The 13,191-nt window shown below is 36.4% G+C and overlaps 1 protein-coding gene across 6 annotated transcripts in view; it reads left to right on the forward strand.

Moving 5' to 3' along the window:
• Positions 1–13,191, forward strand: part of fyco1b (FYVE and coiled-coil domain autophagy adaptor 1b) — a 210,961-nt gene that overhangs the window by 154,727 nt on the left and 43,043 nt on the right. For 5 of the 6 annotated variants that reach the window (XM_073930645.1, XM_073930642.1, XM_073930627.1 and 2 more), the window contains 3 exons: positions 2,854–2,963; positions 6,758–6,806; positions 6,890–6,952. In XM_073930645.1, the coding sequence (XP_073786746.1) occupies positions 2,854–2,963; positions 6,758–6,806; positions 6,890–6,952 (222 nt within the window). Of the gene's footprint in view, positions 1–2,853; positions 2,964–6,757; positions 7,018–13,191 lie in introns of those variants that run through there. The other variant, XM_005171444.6, reaches the window with a different exon arrangement.

Here is a 13,191-nt window from a genome sequence, read left to right on the forward strand (position 1 = left end):
CCAAATGAGAGGGTTTTTTTCTGTTGCAGGGGACATTGTAAATGCCCAGAGATACCAGCTTTTACCAGATTATAGTTATATGATAATTTTCCTTTAAACCCATCTCTATCTAAGTGAGTAAGTGATTAAATGTTGAATGTGATGAGTTTTCAACAATACTAAATTGAAACTTATTAAAATTATTTTTTTACATGGTTTAATAATTTTTTGTTATTAAAATTGAAGTTCCTGTTTCAAAGCTTACAGATAGATGACTAATTTGTATGTCATTGACACTTTTGGCACTTTTTTGGAGTATTTTTTTAAAAAGTTTTGTTTTTCCTGTAAATGATTCAATAAATACCGTACCGTGACATTCATACCGAGGTATTACCGTACCGCGAAATTCTGATACCGTTTCCCCAATATATATATATAAATTTATTAGGGATGTAACGGTATCAGATATATATATATATATATATATATATATATATATATATATATATATATATATATATATATATATATATATTTATATATATATATATATATATATATATATATATATATATATATATATATATATATATATATATATATATATATTTCCCGTGTTGCAAGGACATTTTTTTCATAATATGTCAAGTTACATATTTGGTTCTTCTGGATAAACTTTTATTTCTTTTTTTTTGGCTGGAATAATACAGTTGTTAATACACAGGGCTTGACAATAACTTTTTTACTTGTAGTTTTCCATTGTTACTAGCCACTCGCCATTTTGACTAGCCACAATTTTGTTTGGGCAAATATATTTTATATGCATAAATTTGACTTTGGCATGGGTTGCGGCATGCTAAAATGACTTCATTTAGATTTAGTTTTTTCCACTTGCCTCCTCGTTCATTTAACTGTTTTTTGTTTATGAGCTTACTCAATGAGCATGAACAAATGGGTTATTCTTTTAAAAAAAAAAGGGACGCATTGCAATTAGTTTTCTTTCACAGGACTTTTCAGGGCTCAGCACAATAAGGATTTACTTTTTTTTCTCTGGCCACACCAAACTAATTATTTCCTTGCCACAAATTTTAAATAATCTATCAAAATAAGCAAAATACTGCTGTATACATACACTATTTATTCAACAAAACAGCTGACATTTAAATAGATATTCTCATGCATCTAAACCTATGCACAGTGGTCTGTTCTGGCTCAAGATCCCAGATCACCAGTTAACTATGCATACAACAACATATTAAAGCAATATTATTGTAAAGGATGATGATTAAACCATATACACAAAAATAACAGCAAGCAAAAGAAAGTGGGTGAAATACATTCTGTGCGCGATAATGAAAGGATGATGCCGCACACACGGGTAATGTTAAGCCAATTAATAATATGTTAAAAAAAATGGTTAAAGCGACAACAACTGCTGCTGCTTACAAAGAATCTCAAGCCCTTGAAGGACTGTGGGTGCACGAGCATTGCACTAGTTTCGTTTCCAGGCACGGTTGGTTCAAGTGAGGAAACGGCACAGGAGCTTTTAAACACTCGCGCTCATCAAATCACACGACACTAAAGCCCTCGTCAGTGAGTGAGGAAAACCTGTCCCACCGTGTGCGTGATCTTCTCATTCGTTATTCCACGACTTTCTTTTGCTCCTGTGAAAAGCTGTTTTTTTCAAGCGTGCTGCTTCTCGATTCTAAGATCACATTTGCACGCATATAGACAAACAGTCATAAACAGACTGATCTAGTGATGTCGACCGAGCACTAGCCACTTAAAAAAAGTTTCAGCCTGCCAAAGTGGCTAGTGGGAGTGGCTGTCTAACCCGCCACAACCGAAATCTACCCGCATTTGGCGGGTGTTCATGTAAAGCACCGTTAATATATATTTAAGGCCAATTTTATTAACCCCCTTCAGAAATGGTAATTTTTTTTTTGGGGGGGGGGGTATCTTTACAGTATCTATACAGTATCTTTGTTCAATACTGTATCCTAATTAACCTAACTTGCCAAGTTATCCTAATAAATTAATACTAAGTTTTGCACGTAAAACTGAATTACACTATATAGTAAAATAACCAGTAAATTATTATGTACTGTCATCATGGCAAAGGCAAAATAAATCAGTTATTAAAACAATTATTTTTAATAATGTGCTTAACATCACTTGGGAAATATTTGATTGATGGAGGCTGCAAATTTTGCTTTTAACTGTTTATAATAAGAGAATTAGGGGTCGTTCACACTGAATGTATTTTTCCTCTCCAGTGCAAGTTTTCTATTGTTTTTAATGTAAGCATGTGATGGAGAGACATGTGATCATTAGGCTTGCATCTTGTAAAGCACATGAGTGTTGCATTTTTGATGCCGTGTCAAGTTTCACATGCAGTGCAGCTCATCACTGTCAGGTCCAAAGGAAATAGACCAATCAGAAGAGCTCAGATGCAGGACAACCATTGCAGATTTCTTTTTATAGTAAAAATTGGGTCAAGACAACTATTTTATATACCATTATATCATGGTGAAGTTGCTCATTGTGGCTATGTTATGTATCTTGAAGTGCTTATCATGACTCATTGTTTACCTATTTCTAATAGATTCTTGATGTAATTATTACATCATGTTAATAATATCGCATCACTTGGACCTCGTGCTACGCTGCGCTTTGTTAAAATATTTCTGAGCACAGCATCTTGTGTTTTTAGAAGCAAAGTCAGTAAGGATAAAGTCAGGTGCTGTTTAGAAAAAAAAAAAACTTTTACTAAATAGCTTTTGTTATTTTATGATGTCCTGGTCATTGATATTTGTGATCATTTGTAGCTTTTTTCAGATGAATGAATCCTGAAAGCAGGTTGATGTTTTTCAGGTTCTGATTCCTCTGACCAGATGTAGATCTCACAAGGAAACAATTCAGGGTCAGCTAAAGGTCAGAAACCCTGGACAATACACACTTATCTTCGACAACTCCTTCTCCAGGTTTGTACTTCCCTCCATAAGATCTTTTATTGTTTTCTTTTAAACCAACAATGTAAAGTGTTTCCTGTATATTTTTTATAGACCATTTTGAGGGACCATTTTGTTTTAATATTAAGTTATGATTGAATTCATGAACGATTCGTTCATTTTGAACGAATCTTCAATATTATTCGGGAACTACGAGTCCTCTCAGGGAGTGATTCGTTTATCCGCGCGTGCGCACGTTTGTGCAGGTGGTATCGTTCATTTCAAGTCTTTTGAGTTGTTCATCGCAGAAAGGCAGAAGCTAATCATATGTATTTAGAGCCGGAAAAAGAATTGATCCGTTTACCTCTTGAGTCCTCTATTCGGTCTGAGTCATTCGTTCATTATGGGCCAATCATATGCGTTTAGAGCCGGAAAAAGAATTGAACCGTTCATCTCTTGAGTCGTTCATCTCTTGAGTCGTCTATTGGGTCTGAGTCATTCGTTCCTCATGGGCCAATCATATGCGTTTAGAGCCAGAAAATGAAATGATCCGTTCACCTCTCGAGCCCTCTATCGGGTCTGAGTCATTCGTTCATCAGGGGCCAATCATATGCGTTTAGAGCCGGAAAAAGAATTGAACCGTTCATCTCTCGAGTCGTCTATCGGGTCTGAGTCAATCGTTCCTCACGGACCAATCATATGCGTTTAGAGCCGGAAAAAGAATTGAACCGTTTATCTTTCGAGTCCTCGGGTTTGAGTCATTCTGTCACGTGATGAAAGGTGAACTAATTCTCATGGCTCCTATCGACTCAGACTGTGTACATTAGTTAAGATTATATGTGACTGTCAGTGTAATGTGAACAAACCCCTGACATTTGAAGACATGAAGAGCTGAGCTGAGCAAAGACACAACAATACCTTCATAGACAAAACAGCAGGTAAACATTGATCTATTATTTTCTCCTTCTTACAGTATTCTATTTATGACTTATTTGTCGTGTGATCAACCTTTTGGGCTAGTTGTAGATGTGTTTGGAAGCAATTCGTAACATTTTACTAATATTTTGGCAAATTGAACCAAATGAACGAAATGACTCGAAAAAAGATTCGTTCACCTCGATGAACAAGACTCAAAAATCCAAGTCAGTAAAATGATCTGAACTTCCCATCACCAATTGCCTCTTGTTACAGCTATGAAATTGTTTGATAACTAGCAGGAAATGTTCATGCACCAATGACATCACCACATTGAAATGGCTTATAGATGACAACATCCCAGTTTCATAAAAAAAAACAAAAAACAAAAACATTCTTTGTATGCGAATTTGATTGACTATTTGAAATGATCCAGTGTAGTTTTGTTGTTGTCATAGCAACATATCTGTCATTTTAAACCTGCTCGACCTGCAGCTTATTTCATTTAAACAGGAATAGATTGTGTTATTTCAAACAGAGGTGATTCTGAAAGTACTGTATTAAATTGGGGGAAATAACAATATTATAAAATCTTTTTCAAATAAATTTTTAAATGTCATATAATCTTTTAAATAAAAGTACAAAATCTTTTATTCCAGCATAATAATCAAGGAACTTTGTTGCTGTGTCATGGCTGCAGCAGATGCTAGAAAATAGCAACTTTTCATTTTTCCATCATGATGTGATTACAGAAGAGTTGAGTTTTAAATAGGAAAATTATCAAAACTTTTTTGGGCATTTTTGAACGAGATGTTATTGGTTTAATCGGATTCAAAGATCTATGCTCAACTAGACCCGGAGATCAGCTGAATGGATTTTTAAACAAGTTTTCTTTTTAAGCTCTGTTGATTTGCTTTGAAATGTGCATTTTTGTGCAATGTTTGTTGTAATCTGAACTGAAACACAAAGACAGGGCAGGACATAGAGTAGCTCCTCCCCTTTAAAAAAAAACAGCCAATGGTGTTTTGTTTTTCTCACAGCTCTGCCAGTGAGAGTGCTCAAGCTCAAGCTCATCAAATGAGAAGAGTCTTGATGGGGTGGGGCATGTCCGATACTAGAAAGCAGCTGATTGGTCAGAAGATTAAATGCAATCTTAGATGTTTATATCTTCTAAATTTAGCACCCTTTCCTTATGGAGTTGGAAGAGCCCTGAATTCTTATCAATTAGATTGCTCTAATTTGTAATTTACCCTAAACAGAAACTCATAACCTCATACCAATTAATATAAATAATAAACACAACCAATCTGGTACAAAATTACTTTTCCGAATTTAATTAAATACAATTTAACAAACAAAGATATGCCAACAAAAGAAATAAAGGTTTCTTTCAAAATAAAGCTTTTCGTTCTCCTTCTTTCAGATTAAAATAATAAAACGCTCCGTTTTGGCGCTCGAAATCTTGGGTGTAGTGTGAACGGATGGCGTAACCATAGTAAAACTTATAACCAAGTGTGCCGCAAGCCTGCGTTTGAGTGAAGGTCTCGGCCGTTAGATCGTCCCCTGGGGGCTGGCTGCAGTACAAGTCATAAAGCCCGCCTCCTCCGTGTTAATGAAGGAGACTTGAGCCCAAATAAAAAAAAATATTACACTTGCAATAAAATGTCCCGAAAGATGGTTCTGGTCGATTAAGGCACTGGTTATTGTGCTGAAATAGGTGCAGATCCTCATTTTTGTAAACAGTTTGTTTTTAGCAGTAATTTAATGCTGGGCGTGTCATCGTGATTGACAGCTGTGATTGACAGTTTCTCAAAGCAGCGCGTCTGAGCTTCGGCAGAAGACTGAAGTGTTATTATTCGATTTCTGTGTTATCTTACCATGATAAAATGAGTTCAGCAGTAAACTACAGTTTCTGACATACATGATCCTGGTGGATCCTGTTCATTCGCTAAGGTCAGGGCTTTTTTCGGGCTTTATTAGTTTGCTGATACACGCCTAACCACCCAGATAGCAAAACACACTCGGTCCAGTTCCGGCTAGATTCTCGCCTGCCGGAGACTTACCCCTCAGAGTTCAGACTGACTACCTCTGCTGGACCTACTCCGGATGCCTGGACTCACTGCCCGATTCCAGCCCGAGTCAATCGAGCCAGATGCGGCGGCCAAGCGAGCTGGCGCTGCCGCATGAGAGCCGGAATCAGCCCACGACGCCGCGAATAGGTTATGCGCGATTGAATATATAAAACCCTCATATTTGTTAACGTTTTTACATCCATTTGTGCTGATATGACAGCAAACGCATGCTGAGAAGTTCGGGGGGCGTGGTTGATTTTACATAAAGCGTTTGGTTGGAAGCTCGACTCCGCTCATTTTCGCGGCTCCTCCTCTGGCTCCATCAGACAGTCCTTCTGCGCATGTCAAGGCTCCAATTTCAGCAGTCTTTTGCGACAGTTTGTGCCCGTCAAGCAGGCGTTTTGCCCTCAAGGCGTTCAATGGGAAAAGGGGCTGTCGCGTAGTCCATATTTTTTACAGTCATTGCTTATAACGCGATTGTGTAAACGGGGCCTAATACTCAAATGAGAAGTAATTGGCTTGTACTGTAGTTGCGATGCAACTTTTAGTCAATAAAATGTGCAATAGGCACCATCAAAATAAAGTCTTACCCATTGGTGGCATGTTTTAATGTTGTCTGTTTGTTTTTAGGTCTTACTTTGTATTTTTCAGCACTTTGAAGCTACTGTGTTACCTGTAATGTGCTATATAAATAAATAGACAAACACATTTTTAGGGGTTTGTATTTTCAGGGCCCCAAAATATCATATAAGTCAACGGCCAATAAAATGTTTACCATTTTTAGAAGAAAACAGTTTTATGTAAACATACCTCAAGGTTTGTTCTTCTTTCTGTTTACAGGTTTGTCTCGAAGAAGGTCCAGTACAAGCTGAGCATAGAGATGCCAGAGGTCTGCAACGGAAGTGACTGCTCTTCATAGGAAAAACAAGTCACGCACACAGACACACACACTCACACTTCTGTCTTTACCAGGTCACAGGACTGCTGGTCCAGGGTTACGGCTGCCTAAAAGCCAAATATGTGATGCTGCTTTCAGTGAGTTGTTTGGTGAATCTCACAAAATCTGACCAGAACTGGATCCCAGAATCAAATGAAAGAAATGATACTTTATCATGCATTAATATATAAAACATATAATATATTTTAAATAAATAAAATTTGATTATTTGTAATGCATTAAATAAATTACACTATATTAAGGAATAGGGCTGCACAATTCTGGCTAAAATGAGAATCACAAATTATTTTGCTTAAAATAAAGTTCACGATTTTCTCACAATTCTGTGGATGTAAAATAAAGGTAATATGAGTAAGCTATTATTATTATTATTATTTCTCAAAAATATGGTAAAACAAGAGTAATCATATTAGGCCTATGTGTCGGTCTACTGTTAGTGAAAATGGTTCATTTTGTATGGACTTGGAATGGTGGACTTAAATAGACTTTTCATTTGTCCTGGTCAAAAATGCACATTAAAGTGATGCCATCAAAATACAGCTATTCATAATTCTGAATTTGAATTATTATGTTTGAGAAATATGCTTGCAATCTTTCATTGCTAACATTATTAGATCATATTTATTCACTGGTAAAATAAGACATTTATCATTATCAGATTCCTTCTTGCATTATATTCATCCTTATATAGGCAAGAGTAGTCATACTAACACTCTTTCACGTTTATTTTCATGCACAACACTTTGTGTTGGCTATGAATGAAAAAAAACATATCAAATGCTTGTCGTGATCATAACTCCACTGCTGAGTGCGGCTCATGTCATGGCTGCCATCACTCTGAGAACAAAAAACATACATGCAAATCATACTTCCCACACGGCTCCTAAACGATCGCCCAGTGCAACAAACTGAACATTATTTTATTTTAGCTTGTTTTATCATGGCTACGAATACACTACATTACATGAAAACAAAAACTACATTTTTGTTGAATGGTGAATTAAACCTTATAAATACAGTATGTGAGTCTTTCAACACCATTTGGACAAGTAAAGACTCTTTGCTTCTCTCCTGAAAATATAATTGGCTGAATTGTAGAAATGCTGGATTAAGATCGTGTGTGGGGTAGAATCGAGATTGTGATCTTTTTTTTGATTAATTGTGCAGCCCTGTTAAGGAATGAATTACTTTTGAGCATCTTTAAAATTGAGTTATATCATTAAGATTTTTAGCTGAAAATGTGTTTTTGGTGATTTATGGAAAACTAGTAAACGGCTATGAGCACTTTAAGAGACTAGAAAAAAATTTACAGGCAAAACTAAATTAATATCTGTGACTCCTGGCAATACATTAAGGTCTTATGAACCGAAACGATCAGTCTAAGCAGAAAAACTTAACGTTATTGACCATGTTATTGATTTTATTCCACAGTCTCAACTTTTTGTATTGTCAAAAATAACAATGGCAAGCAATTTTTATTTTTGGTGAACTATCCATTTAAAACATTGTCCTGTTACTTTAATGTAAAAATCATAATAATTACTGTCACATTTAAATACCAAATAATATAAACATCATGCTTGTATTTATTGTATCACATTTATTTTATACTAAATACATTTTTTTAAATAAAATATCCAAAATTTAGGCAAGAAAAGTTTATATTTTATAATTCACATCTTAATGCACACATTTTAATAATCTAAAGCTTCATTTATCCATGCCAATTTGATTTTGGGATATAATATGACCAAGACATGATGTGAGATTCACACTGTGTGTAATTCCAAAGCCACGTCCCTCCTTATTAATGATTTACGAATGATTTTAACATAGTCTTAAGAAAATCTACAATAATACCGAACATATGCGTTAATAAAACTAAAAGGGAATGGATGGCTAAAAACTCTGAAATGAAACTGAGAGAGCTGTGTGGTTACTAGTTAAAATAGCGGTTTTGATAGCAGATAATGCACTACGACAGAGCTTTATTACTGTTTTTGATGAACTTAGTGAATGTAGATCTGGAAATGCTTCTATGATATCAGGTTACTCGCATACAGGAACGTTAGTCTGTTTTCTTTAACATTTTTTATATAACATCTGTCATAAATGGAAGAATAGGTGCTAAAATGCAATTTCAGTTTTTAACCTTTCAGTCTACATGACCTGACCAAAGTCTTGTCATTGATCCCAGTTGTGAGAGCAACATATAATAACTTGACTTCTAGTTGATCATTTGGAAAAGTGGCAGAAGGTAGATTTTTCCCATGAGTCATCTGTTGAGCTGCTTCCCAATCATCACAAATACTGCAGAAGACCTACTGGAACCTGCATGGACCCAAGATTCTCACAAAAAATCTGTCAATTTTGGTGAAGGAAAAATCATGGTTTGGGGTTACATTCAGTATGGGGGCATGTGAGAGATCTGCAGAGTGGATGGCAACATCAACAGCCTGAGACATTTGTGCTGCCCATTACATTACAAACCACAGGAGAGGGCAAATTCTCCAGCAGGATAGCGCTCCTTCTCATACTTAAGCCTCCACATCAAGGTTCCTGAAAGCAAAGAAGATCAAGGTGCACCGGGATTGGCCAGCCCAGCCACCAGAAATCAACATTATTGAGCATGTCTGGGGTAAAATAAAGGAGGAAGCATTGAAGATGAATCCAAAGAATCTTGATGAACTCTGGGAGTCCTGCAATAATGCTTTCTTTGCCATTCCAGATGACTTTATTAAGTGATTTGAGTCATTGCAGAGATGTATGGATGCAGTCCTCCAAGCTCATGGGAGTCATACAAAATATTCATTCCTTTTTCCACTGCAGCATGACTTTATATTCTATACTGTACATTATTTCTGTTAAGTGACGAGACTTTTGTCTTAGCAAAGTCAGATCCTTCTGCCTTAATTAAAAATCATAAAGATCATATTTAATTTTGCTGAAATAAGCGTAATCTAGAGGCCTTTGCCTTTCATATAAGCCACTTCTGATACCAAATGATCAACTAGAAGTCAAGTTATTATTTGTTGTTCCTAAAACCTGAATAGGCGACAAGACTTGTTAGGTATTGTAATCTAGTATAATAATTAATCAAAATATAATCTATTTTCTTGGGAAATTGCATTGTGCATCTTTCATAATTTGGGCATCGGGTTTTTAAAGCTTTATAAGTCAGCTGTATGACATTTTACAAACATAAAATATGTATTCTGAAAGCATGAGCACATGGTAATAAGGAGAAACTCCATTTCCTCCTCCCAAAAAGAAAAAGCATTTTCATTCGGCTGACACTAGGAAAAAAAAAAAAAGAGCAATAACTCGCTGACTGTTTTCTAGCATGACTGAGGTTTTCTGTCTCTCACACTGTGCAATAACAGAAAACTCAAGCTTGCAGAATGGAGATATATAGCAAATGACACTCTCTTTTTTTTGTTGTAATCTTTACATTTTTAATAACGAGCACTGACTCTTCACTGTTGCACTTTTTTGCGAGTGTGTTCAAGGGGACGCTGGCGGCGTTTGATCCGAGTACTGTAAGCATATCAGAATGACTAGCAGTCATTTATATGTGTGGTTACTGTATGGAGCTGTGATGTTACAGTAGTGGTATATTACAGCTGGATTGAACTGAATGTGTTGAATTAAAACTGCCTGATGGGGTGACTTTACTTCTCGACTATTTTTTTTTTCTCCGCTCTGTATGTGTGTGTTTGTTCTTAATCTCACAATTCCTGTTAGCTGAAATATGCTATTAATTGCCATATAAAAACATATACTCTTTTAAATAATGCACATATATTTGGTAGGTGGGGTCTTAAAGTCTTAAAATGTCTCAACTTTCAAAAGCTGAATCTAAAGTTCATTGAAATATTGTGTGAAATCAATTTAAACAGGTCTTAATTTGTTCCTATGACCATGTAAAGCTACCCAGTCAGTTCAACACTCATCTAGTCACCAACAATGCAATAAATCCTTTACCATAAGTTTTATTTATTAATTATATTCTTTTAAAATAGCATTTGTTTAAAAGTTCTCCATGTACAGTATTTATAACTTTGTCTTGAGGATACTGACCTAGACAGACTGTTGTGGAAACATTATAGTTTATCATCGATTTTTGTTTTTTAAACTAGAGTTTGGATGTTTTGACACATTATATAAAAAATGTGCCTAAGAAATTACTAAATGACATTTTTGTGGGGTGGGACGATTACAAAAAATTTGCATTAGAAGAAAATCCTTAGCATTTAGGCCTGTAAGAGTCTGAAATTTCATTCATATTAGTCTTTAATATTTCCCAGTGATGGGTTGCGGCTGGAAGGGCATCTGCTGTATAAAAACGTGCTGGATAAGTTGGCGGTTCATTCCGCTGTGGCGACCCCAGAATAATAAAGGGACTAAGCCAAAAAGAAAATGAATGAATGAATGAATAGTCTTGAAAAGGCTTTAAAAAGTCTTCAACTTGACTTGGTGAAACCTGCAGAAGCCCTGCATGACTAATGATATTGTAGGAATATTTTTCTGTACAGGGTTCATACGGTCATGGAAAACCTGAAAAAGTCATGGAATTTTAACATGGCGTCTTCCAGGCCTGAAAAAGTTTTGGAAAAACAGAAAAACCCACAAAGTTTTGGAAAAGTCATGGAAATCATCATCATCATTTTCATCCGCTTATCCGGGGCCGGGTCACGGGAGCAGCAGGTTAGGAGAGAACCCCAGACTTCCCTTTGCACAGACACTTCTTCCAGCTCCTCCGGGGGGATCCAGAGGCATTCTCAGGCCAACCGAGGGACATAGTCCCTCCAGCGTGTTCTGGGTCTTCCCCGAGGCCTCCTCCCAGTGGGACAAGCCCTGAACATTTCCCTTTGTAGGCGTCCTGGAGGCATCTAAAACAAATACCTGAGCCACCTCAGCTGACTTCTTTCGATGTGGAGGAGCAGCGGGTCTACTCCGAGCTCCTCCTGGGTGACAGAGATCCTTACCCTGTCTATAAGAGTGCGCCCTGCCACCCTGCGAAGGAAACTCATTTCGGCCACTTGTATCGGAGATCTTGTCCTTTCGGTCATGACCCAAAGCTCATAACCATAGGTGAAAGTAGGAACGTAGAATGACGAGTAAATCGAGAGATTTGCCTTTCGGCTCAGGTCTTTCTTCATCACAACAGGCCAGTACATCAACCGCATTACTGCTGATGCACCGATCCACTTGTCACTCTCACTCTCTATCCTTCCCTCACTTGTAAACAAAACCCCAAGATACTTAAACTCCTACACCTGGGGTAAGGACTTTCCTCCAACCTGGAGAAGGCAAACCACCTTCTTCGGGTGGAGCACCATGACCTCAGACTTGGAGGTGCTGATTCTCATCCCAGCAGCATCACACTCAGCAGCAAACCGCCCCAGTGTATGCTGAAGGTCTATGTTTGAAGAAGTCAACAGAACAACATCGTCATGGAAATTACATTTACATTTAGTCATTTAGCAGATGTTTTTGTCCAAAGTGACTCAATCTGTGGTCACACTAGAGTTTGTACTTGCGAAATTCTGTCGTACAGGGATGTGAAAAAGGCCGGGGTCAAACAATATGATTCTGCATTAATAAAAGTGAGCAATTGCTCCATATTTGAAATGTCTTATTTTAAGTTATCTTGTATTAGTCTATCTGATGTGCTTTTGTAGGAAAGAATTCACCAAGCTTGAACTTTCAAACGCAGTGAAATGCATTTCTGGGCTGCCGCATTCGCATGCCTATGAATGGAGGTCTATGAAGCTAAAGGTGCAGTGTGATCGTGGCTTTACAATAGATGTAGTTTTACCTACTATTGCTAGTTAAACAACCCTTTAACATCATCTAAAATTAGTTTGACTAAGCTGTATACAGGAATGGAGGTTAGTTGTTTTACTTTTTTTTCTTACCCAAAAACATGATCATATATCATTAGTGCTGTGTAAGCATCATCTATTTTACACAGATAGAAAAATACATTTAAACTAAGGAGACTGTCGCGTGTTTTATGATTTGCTGTAATAAATTTAAACATGCATTGTTTTTCTTAAGATTTACATGATATATTTACATGAAATATGAGATCATGAAAATTGACTTGGAAGTCCTGAAAAAGTCATGGAATTTCTGGAGTAAAAATGTGTATGAATCCAGTCTATATTACAATATTTAATGTACAAAACTTTTTACATAATTTTTTTTGTATTTATCAACTTTTAATTTCCATCATAGAATGTAATATGTTAAAACAGCTTTTGTTTTTTATATATTTCGATTTTTATATCTATTGAGTGTATATAAATAG

Source organism: Danio rerio, chromosome 2 (assembly GCF_049306965.1).
Source record: "Danio rerio strain Tuebingen ecotype United States chromosome 2, GRCz12tu, whole genome shotgun sequence".
Lineage (NCBI taxonomy): Eukaryota > Metazoa > Chordata > Actinopteri > Cypriniformes > Danionidae > Danio > Danio rerio.